The following is a 14691-nucleotide window of genomic DNA, read 5'->3' as shown; positions in this document are numbered from 1 at the left end:
TGGCCAATTTCCGTTTGTAGTTCTTGGGCAGAAACTACACAGGTGTTAAAGTCTTCACCAGCTGCCAAAACAGATTCAGTGCATCTTAAGCATAGAGTCTCTGAACACTAAGGGATAAAACATCATTCTTCCAAAAGATATTTGCTCATTTGATGTTTTGATGATTGTGGTTGAGAGCGCTGTGCAACACAACAGTCCAAAATCCAATCCAATAGGTGTTCCATTGGGTTGAGATTGGGTTTAAAGGCTATAACATAAAAGCTATACTGGCCGATGTATAAATATCTGAATTTTTTTTACCCCCATCTATCAGTATCAGCATTTTAATGTAATTATAAATATACATAAATATGAATTATATTATATTAATATTATATATAATTATTGATACTGCTTTTAATCCCATCTTGATTAATATTAAGTAATGTATTAATGTTTTATAGTTATCTTAAAACATTGTCTCTTTTAGACATTTTAGCCGGTTCTGTAAATTCAACTCTTCCCTTCTATACATGAGTATAGCATACAGTTCAAATACTTTTTGAATAAGCAAAGTTTTTGCCTGAACTCTTTAACCAACCTCATAGTCACTGATATGTGGAGGAAATTAAAAAAAATTGAGCTTTCAACTTATCTTCATAGTACTGCAAAAGGTTTGACTCACCACATTCCCAAAATGCCCATGATGTTCTAGTTAAGAGCGCTCAACATGTCAAAGACATGAGGAACCCACCAAGTCAGTAAAATGTGTTAAAACAGCAACTGTGAATCATGGAGCTCAGCCTGGACTGTCAATGCAGACTGATATTTATTTGACGTTATCCTACATTTTATATGCAAATTGATGAAGCTGTGTTAACGCACATGGCTGTCCGTCTTCCCTCCAGGTGGGTGTTGTATGAAGGCAGTAACTACCGTGGTCGACAGCTGCTTCTTCAGCCGAGTCAAGTGACTGACTTTTGCAAGTTAAGTAACTGGAAGCAAATAGGATCCCTGCGCCCGTTACTCCAGGTAAACATGGAAAAATATGTCCCGTAAGGAAATGATAATCTTCGAATGGGTCTGACTAATACTTTATCTTTCCTCTACCTGTGTCTTTGGGCTTACAGGTCAAATACATCAAGTTAACACTGTCTCTGTCTTGTTTGTTTTTTTGTTTCACACATAGAAATTAATTTTAACACTGAGTAATACACAGTATGAAAAATAAAATACCAAATAAAACATGGTCACATTAATAAATAAATGAGTTGCACACTTTGATGAGATGTTTTCATGAATAAAATCAAACACCGTGTGTTCTGCATGTTTGCCTCCAACAGAAGCAGATGCACTTCCTGCTGCGTAACAAGGAGACAGGATGTATCATGTCGCTGACAGGAACTTTGGATGACATTAAACTGATGAGAGTTCAGGCTGTGGATGAGACAGGAGGAGTAGAGCAGGTCTGGCTCTATCGGGACGGACAGCTTACCTGCAAGGTACTCAACTATAATATCAGCACTTCAAAATAACTGCTAAAACACTGGTCAGGGTTAATGTAAAGGAATCTACTCATCTTCTAACCCTCATGTCTGTGGGACGTTGCATCTAGACCTACTTTAAACCTACAGAAGTGAACAGGGCCGTCTATTTATATCTCTGCAAACATCCAAACAGCTCAAGTGTGGCCTGAAAAACCTAGTGTTGCCCACTCACCTCAATGACTAGCAGTCATCTGCAAAAAAAAAGAAGACCTGCACTGAGCAAAAGATGAAGTGTGGTTTGCAAGTGCAACAACAACGCAGAGAACTTTCACCTACTTTCCCCCAACAAGCGCAGACGATTGTGCTCACAGGAAAACATGACCTTACTTAGAGGTGCTGAGTTAAAATCTGTCTCTCAAGTGGAATCTTGCCGCCATATGCTGCATGCAAAACAGGAAATAACGTGTATTCCCAACAGATCTCATCCATTCCACTGGTTAACTCCGCCACAGAGGCTGTTTCCAGTCCAGTTTGTTGTCTATTAGCAGGATATATTAAACTTCATCAGAAGTTGGATGATAGTAATGCAACAGAAGCTATTTCATTCAATAACTCACTAAGGGGTTTGTGGTAGCTAAATCAATGTTTTCAAAGGCATACACTATATGCAAGCTTCGTCATTTTGAGTTTGTTTGCACTCTGGAAAATGGCAGAAGAAATTAATGGTTTTCATCGTAGATTTTGTTGAAAACTAAATTGCTGCAATATTAAAACTGGTTAAATAACCCTAAAATAAACCAGCACTTACTAATGCAGTCCTAATCCGTCCTCCCCTCCTCAGCTGATTGAGGACTGTTGCCTGGAGACCTCAAGCAGTGTGGTGATGGCGGGCAGTCGACTCTGCGTATCCCCAGAGCGGGGCAAGGACAACCAGCTGTGGAATATCACCCCAGATGGCCTGGTGCACAGCCACCTACAACCTGATCTGGTCCTGGAGGTCAAAGGTCGGAAAGCTTTGTCTTCACATACTCACGTCACATCATTTTTACAGAATACATACAGTAAATGATTAAATAGCTCCAGTATTTGATTGAGTCAGTCCTTAGCTAGCAGCTCCATCACCTGGTGTATCTAGGAGGTGCAGATGTCTGTTTTGTCTTTTGTAAAAATCACAGTTGTCTTTTAATGGTTCAGGGTTTGTTTTTTTTACCAATGCATGTTGCCCAAAATAGATCAGATTGCCCAAATTACCACGTTCACAAACCTTCTCTGTGCCACAAAATATAATTTTATCAGATAGTCTAAAAAGTTTAAATGTGGTTTACCATGTAAAACTATCTGCGTTTTACTGTATTCGTTTTCCAGGTGGACAACAATACGACAAAAACCAGGTGATCCTCAACACATTTGATGACAGAAAACTGAACCAAAGGTGGACCTTGGAGATCCTGTGAGAGGAGAAGCTCTGCTGTGGCCACCCCACAGGTCCCTGCTGCGGCGCTGCGAGAGCACTGGGCCCTGTGATGTGGCTGCAACGCGGAACCCCCTCTTATTGAGGAGTGTCAACATTGACTGGACCAAATGCTAGTTATTAACCAAAGTTTGGAAAAACATGCACTCACATAGCAGCTGATGAAATAGTTTCCTCTTTTTCAGAATGAATGTGTAAGATAAAATGCTACAAATTGTTAGCCACTTGATTTTTGAACACTGTTCACCAAAGACTTCTCCAGGCCTCTCCATGTTTTAACTGCACGTAGTGAAAACTCAGCCCTGTCTCAATGCTGAATACTTCTCTTTATTTCACGGTACTTTTCTATTGCATGGATTCAGTGTGTGTTCTCTGATCTTCGTGGGGACAAATATGAATGTATACTTCACACTGATGGCTGCAATATGAAGTCGGATGTGACTACACTCCAAAGATGCATTTAGATGAATTCTTTTTGTAATTACCGTGGATCATGTAAAGTTTTGATATATATTTTTAGGTCTTTTTAGAACTTAGGTTTTACACAAACTGTACTTTAATGCATTAGGTTGTACATAAGCGTCAAGTGTATAAAGTTTAAAATTTCAAAGCAAAACTGCCACAATCATGCTGCCCACTGTTAAATGTAAATATATGAATGTATGAGTCAAGTGTTACACTAAAAAATTCAAATAAATGGTTTTCTCTGCTGCAACCTTTTTGTAGAAAATAAAACTGTTTTTCTTAAAGGTTTCAAAAACCTGTTGCAATGAAACTAGTTTGTTAAAATAATTACTGGGTAAATAATAGTAGTAATAGTAGCTGTAATCACAGTCGAGTGACCAGTTCCATCCCCAATGTATTGTAGATGGACCAACTGTCACTACAGTGAGCTACTTATAGCACAAACCATTCAGTATGATTCCTGGTGCAAAAAAAAAAACAACTAATGTACTGAGATCACATTTTCTCATTTTGATTTGAACACTCATCTGCATGTATTTAAATGCATTGCATTGCAGCCAAGTCATTGACTGATTGGATTATTGCAGGAATGAGCAGGTATAGAAGTTTTCTTAATAAAGTGCTCAGAGAGTGTATTCATACAAACTTAAGCTGCTTTCGGACATGGACTTGAACTTTTCCGGAGGGGCTGGATGTGAGTAATAACATTTCTGGAAAATGTTAAAGTGAGCCCATGTGAGAATTTCCCTGCTGGTGTGACTCAGACGATCATCTGCTGAATTCCGTCATGTATGGAAAAAGTCAGAACCCAATTTCCGGACAATAGTTTTCATGTCTGAAAACAGCTACAGTAAAGCTAAAAAATCCACACGAGGGGAGCAATAACTGTAGTAACCTTGTTTACTGTATGTATGTTTGCATATATAATTGGCTAGGACCTAAATGTTATCAAAGTTATGATTTCAAAGTTGTGCAGAGGACAGTAGTTGTACAGTATCCAAGAGTCAATGCTATAAGTCATTGCCCTCCTTGATGATCTGGACCACAGTCTTTCCTCTGGCGTGACCCTTCTCCATCTTCTCAAAGGCCTGGGGAACCTGGGAAAAGTCGAACGTCTCCTCCACCACAGGCCGAATCTGACAGAGAGGAGAGGGGGGAAAGGCCGAGCAGAGGTCACACAAGCAAAATTAGCTGACGGCTTTTATAGCAGTATGTGAACTTTCCATCATGCCATGTTCTCCTCAGTGAGCCAAGAATTGGGGTCTATAAACAAAAGACTACATTAAATTCGGAGTTCAAATATGCTTTGTTCTTCCCACCAACTTTTTTTTTTTCTAGATGCTGCTCTATGTCCTTCATTTTAAACAATGAATAAGAGTATGTTCTGATAAGAAACCCATAAGACAAGCGGGATGTTGTTTGCATAGAGGTTATGATAACCCTCAACTGCAAAATAATTCACAATGTAGTCTAACTAGGGAAAAAGCAACATTCATGCAAGATGTGAAATGCATTCACTATTCACGTGACCCCTAGAACTAATGCTTTTGTGACCCATTTTGTTGTGCATTTCTCAATCAATAATTTCTAAAGCTCCATATAACTGCCGTACCTGTCTCGCATCCACCATTTCCCTAATTTCATCCAGTGCGGGACCACTCGGTGCAAAGAATCCCCAGCGGTAGTGAACTCCTTTAACAAGGTGCTGCAAGAAAATGTATTGAGAGGAAAGGAAAGGCATGAAGATTAGAATTCCTCCACCTTTTTTCACTGAGTGCAAAGCAAAAACTTTATTTTTGATGGTTTTAACTTGACAGTGCATGATAATATGGTCTGTCTGACCAAGGATGTTAAATAGTCACAAAGGAAGACATGAAGGCATATGTAGAACTGATTGCTGCAGAGGATCTAAAATAAACTCATTAGAAGCTTCCTTTTCTCACCACTTGTTCATCTGGCTTATTATAGAGCAGTCTGACATTATGATCTCAGTGCTAATAATATGTATCATTAAAGACACAATTATTTATTTGATTATAGGTAATGTTCTTCAGCCGTGTAATAAATGAATGTCATGTTCTACAGATCCCTGTTGGAGCTTTTTTATTCAATAAATTGATCCACAAAATGAAAAAAAGTTCTACTGAGCTTATTCCCATTTATGGTCAAGTTTCCTGTGTAGTCCGCCCCATTACTGAGTCTCTCTCCACCCACTGCATAATTTAGAAAAATATTTTTTTTAAACTGGGCAAGGGGAGACAAAACCTCCCTTGATAAAACTAGAATGGCCCAACAGTCCCTCATAATAAATCAAGCTGCACCAAATTGCACACATTTATATCAGTTCCCTACATATACCTTTTTCAACATGATCAATGCAAATGTAAAGAGACTGATGAACAAATTCCTGGATCCGCCCCTTTGTATGGAGCCGTGGAAATAATGAAAGGGTTCTTTCTAAGCCACCTTGTTTTGAGGGAATTTGTTCATTGGTGTAATCCTGCTGGAAAACCAACTAACTGGCATTAGGTGTCACCCATCAGTGAACCAAGAAGGAAGTAGCGGTGTTACTTGTTGGCGCACCTTTTTGTACTTCTCCAAAAATACTGCAATCCACAATGACACATGTTTGAGTCTATTTGCTTTGTGAATTTTGTGGCTCAGACTTAAGTGGAAAAACGTAGGGAAACGTAGAGCACTGCAATGACATGACAGGATGCCACTAGCTGCGTGCGTGCGTGTGTAGGGATTTGTGATACAAAGGACTCGCTGAACATGTTTCCTTCAGGCCCCTTTAGAAAATGAGGACACTGCGATAACCAAGCCAGCTGGGGGTGCCCTTTTTTCTTTTTCTATCTAAGTACACCATATGGGCGTGAGCACACAAGGTGGCGCTCTTTTTTCTTTTTCTATCAAAGTACACCATATGGGCATGAGCACACAACGTGCTTATGAAACCTGACGGTGCCCTGCATGTTACTGCTTCCTGTTCTGCAATACTTCTCCCATTCGTTTTACTTTGAAACATCATTCTGCTGTTCCTCCGGTGTCTTTCTTTCTGACTGCAGTGACATGTAGCCATACAAGGCTCTATGAGAGAATCTCTCAACCGACAACTCCTCATTTCGGGGACAAAAACAAATCCAGTTAGCATCACAGAAACGAAGCAACTGTGACTGGGAAAAAAAACACCTCCACTGCATCAATCTGAATAATCAGTGTCAGATTGTAGTTCTGATTGGATAGTGTTGGTGCAAATGAGAGACAATGCTGTTGTGAATTAGATCCTCCCTGTGGTAGCTCACCTCTCCTGGCCTCACTTATATTACATCGTCTGAAGAGCGAGTTGTGACCATGGAAGAAAAAAAAAAAATCAACTAAGCCCTTCACATTTTTATTCAGGGAGTTCAAATTAATTTGAGCAGGGCGTATATGGACTACATGGCCGTTTATTCCATTTGTATGGAACAGAGTGAACATTTCTACGGCGCCACTAAGGCCTCACAGTACGTGACACACTATCCTATCTGGTTACCCTTTGCACAAAGAAGGTGGAAATGGTTAAGGACTGGTAGTAGAGGCAGAAGAAACTGGAAACTTACTTTATAGACTGAAAGGGAAGTGAAGAAATTGAGAGCCTATAGGAGTATAACGCAAGTGCATGTGTCTCTGGGGCTGTCCCGCAGCATTCAAATCCTCCCACATGCCAATTTGTTCATCAGTACATTAAATTCAGCTTTACTTTGTGAGCTATAGAAGAAGTTAGAAATGAAGATTCCTATGAATCACTCATCCTTGCCGAGTTAAATGCTGCATTAACACCAACATACTGATATTAATCAGGTCGCATATTTACCATGTTTACATGTTCCTAGTTTTCCATGGTAACATTTTCGAATTAGCGGCAAATAAAAAGGAACAGTGGCGTATCATCGCATTTCATTTGGAGTTGTGTTTTCTGTCCACCTGATGATTCAAGTTATCTCTCTGTCCTTTGAGCTCTTTTTTGGTCTCAACCAGCTTCTGACAAACATCCCAGATAAGTCTCTGACTTTGTCTATTGTTTGGTGTTGGGCAGCTAGTGGATTTATTTTTTAAGCAGGTAAAAGCTGCCTTCTGCTGGTGGAAAACAAGGCTGATAAAAGTGGAGTCGCAGGCTAGAAAACCAAGACCAATGAGCTAAAAGATGCTTAAACGCTCATCGGAACTAAGAAAAACGGCATAATTAATTCGATCATGACTTGTTTCAGGTGGAAATGTATCAAGACACAGTTTACTTGTTGCTTTGAGAATGTAATGGAAATAGTTTGAGAACCACATCACTTGGTGTTCTCAACCTCAATGCCCTCAACTAGACAGAACTTTCCTTTAGAACTCCTGGGTATAATACAGCAACAATACCAATAATCATAATCCAACAAAACTCCATTGATAAAACAGTCCCTCATAATAAATCAAGCTGCACCAAATTGCACACATTTATTTCAGTTCGCTATATATGCCTGATTTTTTTTAACTGGCATTAGGTGTTACCAATCGGTGAACCAAGAAGGAAGCAGAGGTGTTACTTTTTGGCGCATCTATTTGTACCTGTACTGCAAAAATACTGCAAACCACAATGACACATGTTTGAGTCTGTTTGCTTTGTGAATTTTGTTGCTAAGACTTAAGTGGAAAAACGTAGGGATGGGAATGCACACTTATGACACCACAAACGCAGTGCATGCAAGCTCTGCTCTGCTGTTAACCACAGTCGGCACAGCAATGACATGACAGGATGCCTGTGTGTGTGTATGTGTGTGTGTGTGTGTGTCTGTGTGTGTGTGGTAAATGAGGTTATATTTCATATTTGCTCTAAATTTGTCTGACATGCACCTGGATTAATGAAGTTAAAAATATAAGATATATAGTAGACAAGATGGAGAGGAATCTTTCTATATATAATATAATAAAAGTATCTCTATCTTACACACTGGAGACTGAGACTTTGTCGTAGCATGTACAACTAGAAACACCCTGTAACCATGGTAACTGGAAAGATATCATTGCATGTGGTAATGGCAATGTATTATCTCCCCTCTTGGCAGAAAGAAATGACTGAGAGCTTTTTATTTTCAGTGCAGGTCAGCTGGTATTCGGACTAGATTACTGGATGTAAAAACAAGCGAGTCACACTTCACCAGCCCAAGATGTAACATCATCAATGCTATAGTTTAATACTGGTCTGTCACATGAACAAAGGTTTAAATGATGTTGAATCACTGATGCCGTAAACATCCAAAGCTGCTGCCTTTCAAATTAACAGTTTGGGCTTTTAATTTCATAACATACTGTATCTGTGAATATCTGGCCAAAAGTATGAGGATGCCCCTGTTCAGAACCTGAGAATTTCTTCTACTTACATTTCTAATTTATTTTATCTATTTATTTATCAAAATCAACAACATCTAACCATGTCGATAACACAGAACAAAAAGTGCTTGGGAGACACGTTCACAACATTCATTCAGTCCTATTGATGTCAACTGACAATTGTCCATTTGAATATCATCCACATACTCCACTTTTATTGCTTATTGTAAATGTTTAATCCTTGGTATAATGTCAAAATGTGTCTTATGTTACTCTCTTTGTAAGATTTGATTATGACTTGAATCATAATGACTTGGATAATAACATTCACTTCTTCGGACAGATCTGGCTGCTAAAGAAATCTGTGAAATCAAGTGTCACCAGATCTTATTTTCCTTTCAAATTCTGAAAAATCTCCAGCTGTCCGTTTTCTCAGACACACCAAGCTGCCTTTCCTTTGCTGCCCAATGTTAAAAATACTTGGTCATTGTTTGAAATTGCTATTGTACAGTGTGTAACCTCTTTCTGAGTCTCTTAATCTCTTTTAATATCTTATAAACATACATTAGGTATGTAATGTTATTGACCGCATGTTATTTTTTTAATTTCTTGTATCACTAACATGTTTCCAATTGGCTGTTGTTATAGTTGGCATACACCAACAATAGGTTTTAAAATTCCATAGTATTTCATTCTGCTATAAAAATGTACAGTAATAGATCAATATGCCTCTGTGTTATTCCAGCATGATTACCTTGAGGGCCTTGGAGGCCACTGTAACAGCAGTCTGCATCATGCCATCAGCAATACCCAGCCTGTCTGTGTTCTGGAGGAAAGGTGTTACCAGGGTGACATACTTGGCGCCACTCCAAGGCTTAAGCAGATTCAGCGCCCAGCGCTCTGCGTCCCCCCCGACATTATCTAGGATCAGGTCAAATCTTGAGGTGGAGGGGTTGGTGAAAACAACAGAAAACACAAGCGAAGATATGTAAGTGTGGGGTGAGCGTGAATAAAAGAAAAAGTAAATGAGAGGGAGAACTTGTAAGTGTGAAACGATAAGGACACTTGGGCACAGGATAGACAAGGAGAGAGAGAGAGAGATTAAGTCTGAAGGTGATTAAGTTCATTAGAAAATTAAAGGGCTCAGTTTTCCCACATTAATGAGCTAGGGGAACAAGGTTACCGTGGTAACAAGGGCAAGCCATTGACACATACGAGACTCCAACTCGAATTAAATACCAAAATGAATGAAAAATGACTGTAGATGTGTGTGTGCATGTGTGTGTGATTAACTCACTTCTCTAGTGCACTGAGCGGCTCCTCAACAGGCCCGGCAGTGTAGTCCACCACATGGTCCGCCCCCAGCCCCCTTACGAACCGCTCGGCATTCTGGGAGCAGGTAACAGTCACATGGGCTCCCCACGCCTTCATCATCTGGACACAAAATGATAGTTCTTTCATCACATATGGGCATCTTTGATGCTGTAAGTAGACAGCACATGTACAGTATATTTGGGTTTTGTGGGCGGCTGAATGGTATCCAGTGTTTGAGGACAGAGGATGTATCAAATGTTACATGTGTGTAATGTGAGCAGCAGCACTCAGGTCAGCAGGAAAGGTGGCCTGAATTTTGGATTTCCTTGTTCTTGCTTATTTTCATAATGCTGACACCTGGTATGGGTGAACATGTTCATTAATGTATTTAGAGTGGGTAATTTTTTTAGCCTGATGCACCTATAAAAAAAATGATGTCACAAACACAATAATTCATCATCCACCTTTTCATCCATACCTGTATAGCAAATGTTCCCACTCCCCCAGATCCTCCGATGATCAAAATCCTATGGGTTAGAGGAGAAGACATATATGATAAATGTGATAACAAGGTTGTTTTTTTTATAAACTGTTGAGGGACAGACTCTGCCTCATTAGGATTCATGTCAAATGCAGTCCAGGCTTTCGCAAGGTCAGGTAAGTGAGGGAACGTTTGAGCCGCTGCCAGAGGAGCAGAGAACCTCACCCAGAAGCTAATTACAGAGAGGGCCAACTGAGGCTGAGCTAAGAAGGAGCAATGAGTGGAATAATTTACTAGATCAAAGACAGGGAACTTCGTTGGGGTGGAGAGGGATTAACAACAAGTGTAAAGTGTGTGTCTGTGTGTGTGTGTGTGTGTGTGTGTGTGTGTGTGTGTGTGTGTGTGTGTGTGTGTGTGTAGCAGCAGTGTGTCACTGTGTTCCCTCACCGCTTCTTGGCACAGTTGTCCTTACTGAGCCCACCGGTGTTGACCAGGGCGGACCAGGTAGTGGCTGCCACGTAAGGAATGGCTGCGGCCTCTAGGTGGCTCAGTGACTTTGGTTTGTGAGATACCTGGGCACAATACAAAATCATAATCATAGTATTCATAATGAGATCAAGGCCACCTTACAATAATAACAGCTCCATCGGCCATTTTGTTATTTGACAATACCTCGTTGGCACTTAGAATCACAAACTCAGCTAAGCTGCCCTGCTTCCATGGTGGGATTGCTGCCCAAACCTCGGGGGAGACACAAACAACACAATACTCATTATTAACCAAAGATGTAATGATAATGACATTCTGAAGTAATATTCTCAACGGTAGCACATAAGTGTCATCACACTCCTAACTAGTGAGATGAGTCACAATGAGTCACTGCCGAGTTAGTCAGAATATGTGTGGTGAGAAAAAGCAGAATATGATGACAGGGAAGAGCTAAACAAGGCCTATTTAAAGTCTGTTCACCTTCACTCGAGCAGTATGATTGTAAACCATGGTCATTTAACATGTATGTTCAATCTAAATCATACCTGCGATGAAAACGTGGGTGTTAAACACAAGGTTTATACACTAATATCATGAATGAATAACATTTATAATTACTATAAAGTAACTGTGCGGTGGCTGAGGACAGCTGAGGAGGATGAACTGAAAACAAGAACTGACAGTACTCAGGTTTCATTGTCCAGGAATCTGCCAGTTGCTTGTTCCGTGTCCCGTTCAATATACTAAGCAACAAAGTCTTGCATTTGACAACCTTTCTCCCTTTATTTAAATTTTTATTGTACATATATAATTTCCTTTCAGTGAACGGAAATCTACTTCATGCTCTTACAGATGGTGCACCAAAATGTTCAGCATTGAATCAATAATTCTGAAATAGATACATCAATAAATTATGTAAAATGATGAAATTGATTAAGACTCCAATGAAAATTATTCAAGGTTCTTTCATCTCTCTTTGATTTTCATAATGACAGCTTTATAAGCTTTTTTTAAATTTTTCATTTGAGATTTATTCTTTTCTTTATTTGGATATTTCCTTTTTCAAAAGTCACTTTATTTTGTAATGCTCTGGCTCTGGAGCTAGATAACACCGGCTCTTCGGTTTAATTACTATAATGCAAGCACACGTTATGTTTCACGGCCGAGTTGAGCTGACAGTGCATAATCCTGTTCGAGGGCTTGTGGTGACACAAAATAAACACTAATGCCTGGAATGGACGGACTATTTCATTCACGACGCTAAGGCACACTGTGGTGATGATACTCCGGTGGTATTACACAGCCTAACGTAAGCCAAGAAAACACTCCCACACTGTCACATCAGCAGTGACTCTGCTCAACACTACATTAGAAGAAAATATGTTTTCACCCTTCACTGATGTGTCTAAATGATTCCTCTCCATCTTGTGTACTCTATTTAATCAACAAGGTGTTTCACGCACTGTTATTGCAACTACATGTTTTTTGTGTTTATGGCACCCTGGCTACACTTTATTCATACATGATGCACCGTACGGGAACAAGCGGTTTCCATAAACATGGGGCTTCCTGTGTGTTCAATGAAGTGGGTACACACGTGCACACATCTTTTTTGTCTGCTGTATTGTACCTCATCCCCTTCTCTGAAGTACTTCACATCCAAGCCACACTCCATGATGACCCCTGACACTTCCCTCCCCAGAGTGACCGGGAACTCGCTGCCAGACTGCTTGATATTCAGAGGGTCCCTCTTCATGGAGAATGTAGCTGCACCATAGCCACCTGACAGGGAGAGAGTTGGGGATTAAAGAAGAAATTTACAGTAGATCATTTTCTGTAGTAAAAACTCAAAAATTAAAATGGAAAGAAAGACGGGTTGGGACACCACAGTAATTATCTTCTTGGTTGAAGAGTATACAGTAGTCAGAGTAGTTGAAATCTATAAAAGGAAGTTATAGAAAGTAATCAAGTTTTACAAATGTGGAATCCACCTGAGGAAACTCCTCATGACATGTACACTCATCTTTTATAATATTGGTTGTCAGAGCCAGATCCACGCCCACTGTCCAATGTTCACACTCCTGCGAATAATGATGAATGTAAGATATTTTTCGATGATTGATAAATCTGCCAATTTTTTTTTATCTACATCCTCTTAGATAATAATGGAAGATTCCCCTTTCATACTTGTTAAAGCCAAAGATGTTGTTTGGACAAGGATTGTGATATTTGTGAGGACTACCTTCGTCATTGTATGAATTCAACGGGAAAAAAGTCTTGAAGTGTCTTACATTAATGAATCACATAACAAGAGGTGCCACGGAATAAAACAGAAATTGTGTTTAGGTCCCTGTTGAGATTGTTTGTCCCCACTTCACTTGACATATGATATACAAGTTTAACACAGGAAGACTGTACATGATAATGATGATGATGATGATGTGGTCATCATCTGAAAAGGGATAGTTTCTTTGTGTCATTTCAAATTTCTTTTTAACACGTGGTCACAAGAGCATGACAGTGCGATATCAGGAATAGTTCGGAAGCCAATTGTGATCTAATTTTGCGACTTACATGAGCTTCGAGGCGAGATGTGAAAGACACCGGATTAAAGAAGTCAAATTCACGTATGTCAGTCATTTTTCACGAAATGTATGTCATGTGAAATAACACTTGCCAACATACGCAACCCAACAAGTGCAACTTGCATTTCCATAAAGTTGCCACAAAACTGTCACTGCTCTTGCCCCCTCTCTGTCCTCCCCCACACCACCACTCACCATTTCCTTGCAGATCAAAGAGCGGAGCACTGGCTGTGTGGGAGAGGACGATGAAGTTGTTACAGCCATTTTAAACAAACATCGAGCCACAGCAGAAAGGCAGGACAACAAGCCTGACTCCGGCTGACTGTGTTTTTTAACATGAAGTGGGAATTCAAATTTAGATCAAATTCAATCAAAATGCATGTTCATCGTCTAAGCCTTGACATACAGCCACGTGTCATAACAGATCACCTCTCTTAACTTCAGCCTGCAGTGTTCAAATCTGATGCCACGCTCTTCAAACACACACAGTCCTGTTACTCACCCCTCATGCTGACGTCGAGCGGGTTTAGTCCTGCCGCAAACACTTTGACTATGACCTCATTGGGGTAGGTGATGACGGGGAAACTGGCATTTTTAGTAAACCGTAAAACATCGTTGCTCCCATATTTGTCCATGACCCAGGCTGGCATGACAGTCCTGCGTCTGCTGCAGGTGCTGAACCGCTTGCTACGCCTGAAACCTGGCGTGTTCACGGTTGGCGATTTGCTGAGATGACACAGCCACCATCTGCAAACTAAATGTCTAACGGAAGCCATCTTAAAACTCAACAACAACCAAAAAAAATGTGTCGAATAAATCTGTGCGACTGTAGACTAGCGATGTCGCAGACAGCACAGTTAGCAGGCTAAATCACAGTGAAACACTCTTTTGCGCTCATTAGAAGCCACCAGTACCTTCTGACTATAAACATTTTCCTCTACCGCAAACATAGTTTCACCAGTCGTTTACATAGCTGCAAAAAAAAAATGAATCTACAGTCAATTTCAAAACAACGTCCTCTTCCGTGACATGCTTCTTCCATGGCCGGCGTGTTGGTCACCGGGGCTC

General features: G+C 40.2%; 2 protein-coding genes across 4 annotated transcripts in view; one reads left to right on the top strand and one right to left on the bottom strand.

Annotated features, from left to right (window-relative positions):
* crybg1a (crystallin beta-gamma domain containing 1a) overlaps window positions 1-3652 on the top strand; it is a 46094-nt gene extending 42442 nt beyond the window's left edge. For all 3 annotated transcript variants that reach the window (XM_035609437.2, XM_035609439.2, XM_035609438.2), the window contains 4 exons: window positions 888-1011; window positions 1323-1481; window positions 2308-2470; window positions 2832-3652. In XM_035609437.2, coding sequence (XP_035465330.2) covers window positions 888-1011; window positions 1323-1481; window positions 2308-2470; window positions 2832-2920 — 535 coding nt within the window. In that variant the 3' untranslated portion in view covers window positions 2921-3652. The remainder of the gene's footprint in view (window positions 1-887; window positions 1012-1322; window positions 1482-2307; window positions 2471-2831) is intronic.
* Window positions 3653-4284: 632 nt separating this feature from the next.
* rtn4ip1 (reticulon 4 interacting protein 1) lies at window positions 4285-14672 on the bottom strand. Its single transcript, XM_035609441.2, has 9 exons — window positions 14126-14672; window positions 12669-12820; window positions 11222-11290; window positions 10997-11121; window positions 10547-10595; window positions 10052-10188; window positions 9509-9692; window positions 5015-5107; window positions 4285-4538 (listed from the first exon to the last, which is right to left on the bottom strand). Exons 1-9 carry the CDS (start codon window positions 14397-14399, stop codon window positions 4413-4415), a joined length of 1209 nt encoding a protein of 402 aa, XP_035465334.2. The 5' UTR covers window positions 14400-14672; the 3' UTR covers window positions 4285-4412.
* Between the last annotated feature and the right edge of the window lie 19 nt (window positions 14673-14691).

Source organism: Scophthalmus maximus, chromosome 15 (genome assembly GCF_022379125.1).
Source record: "Scophthalmus maximus strain ysfricsl-2021 chromosome 15, ASM2237912v1, whole genome shotgun sequence".
NCBI lineage: Eukaryota > Metazoa > Chordata > Actinopteri > Pleuronectiformes > Scophthalmidae > Scophthalmus > Scophthalmus maximus.
Note: the sequence above shows the minus strand (reverse complement) of the source record. Positions and strands in the feature narration are given on the sequence as shown.

Bases quoted from the DNA above. Each gene is read 5' to 3' on its own strand.
- rtn4ip1 (XM_035609441.2), bottom strand. From the start codon at position 14,399: ATGGCTTCCGTTAGACATTTAGTTTGCAGATGGTGGCTGTGTCATCTC. The intron at 9,693-10,051 runs GTGAGTTAATCA...CTCCACCTCAAG, and splicing joins CCGCTCAGTGCACTAGAGAA to ATTTGACCTGATCCTAGATA. The intron at 4,539-5,014 runs GTACGGCAGTTA...CCTCTCTGTCAG, and splicing joins AAATGGTGGATGCGAGACAG to ATTCGGCCTGTGGTGGAGGA.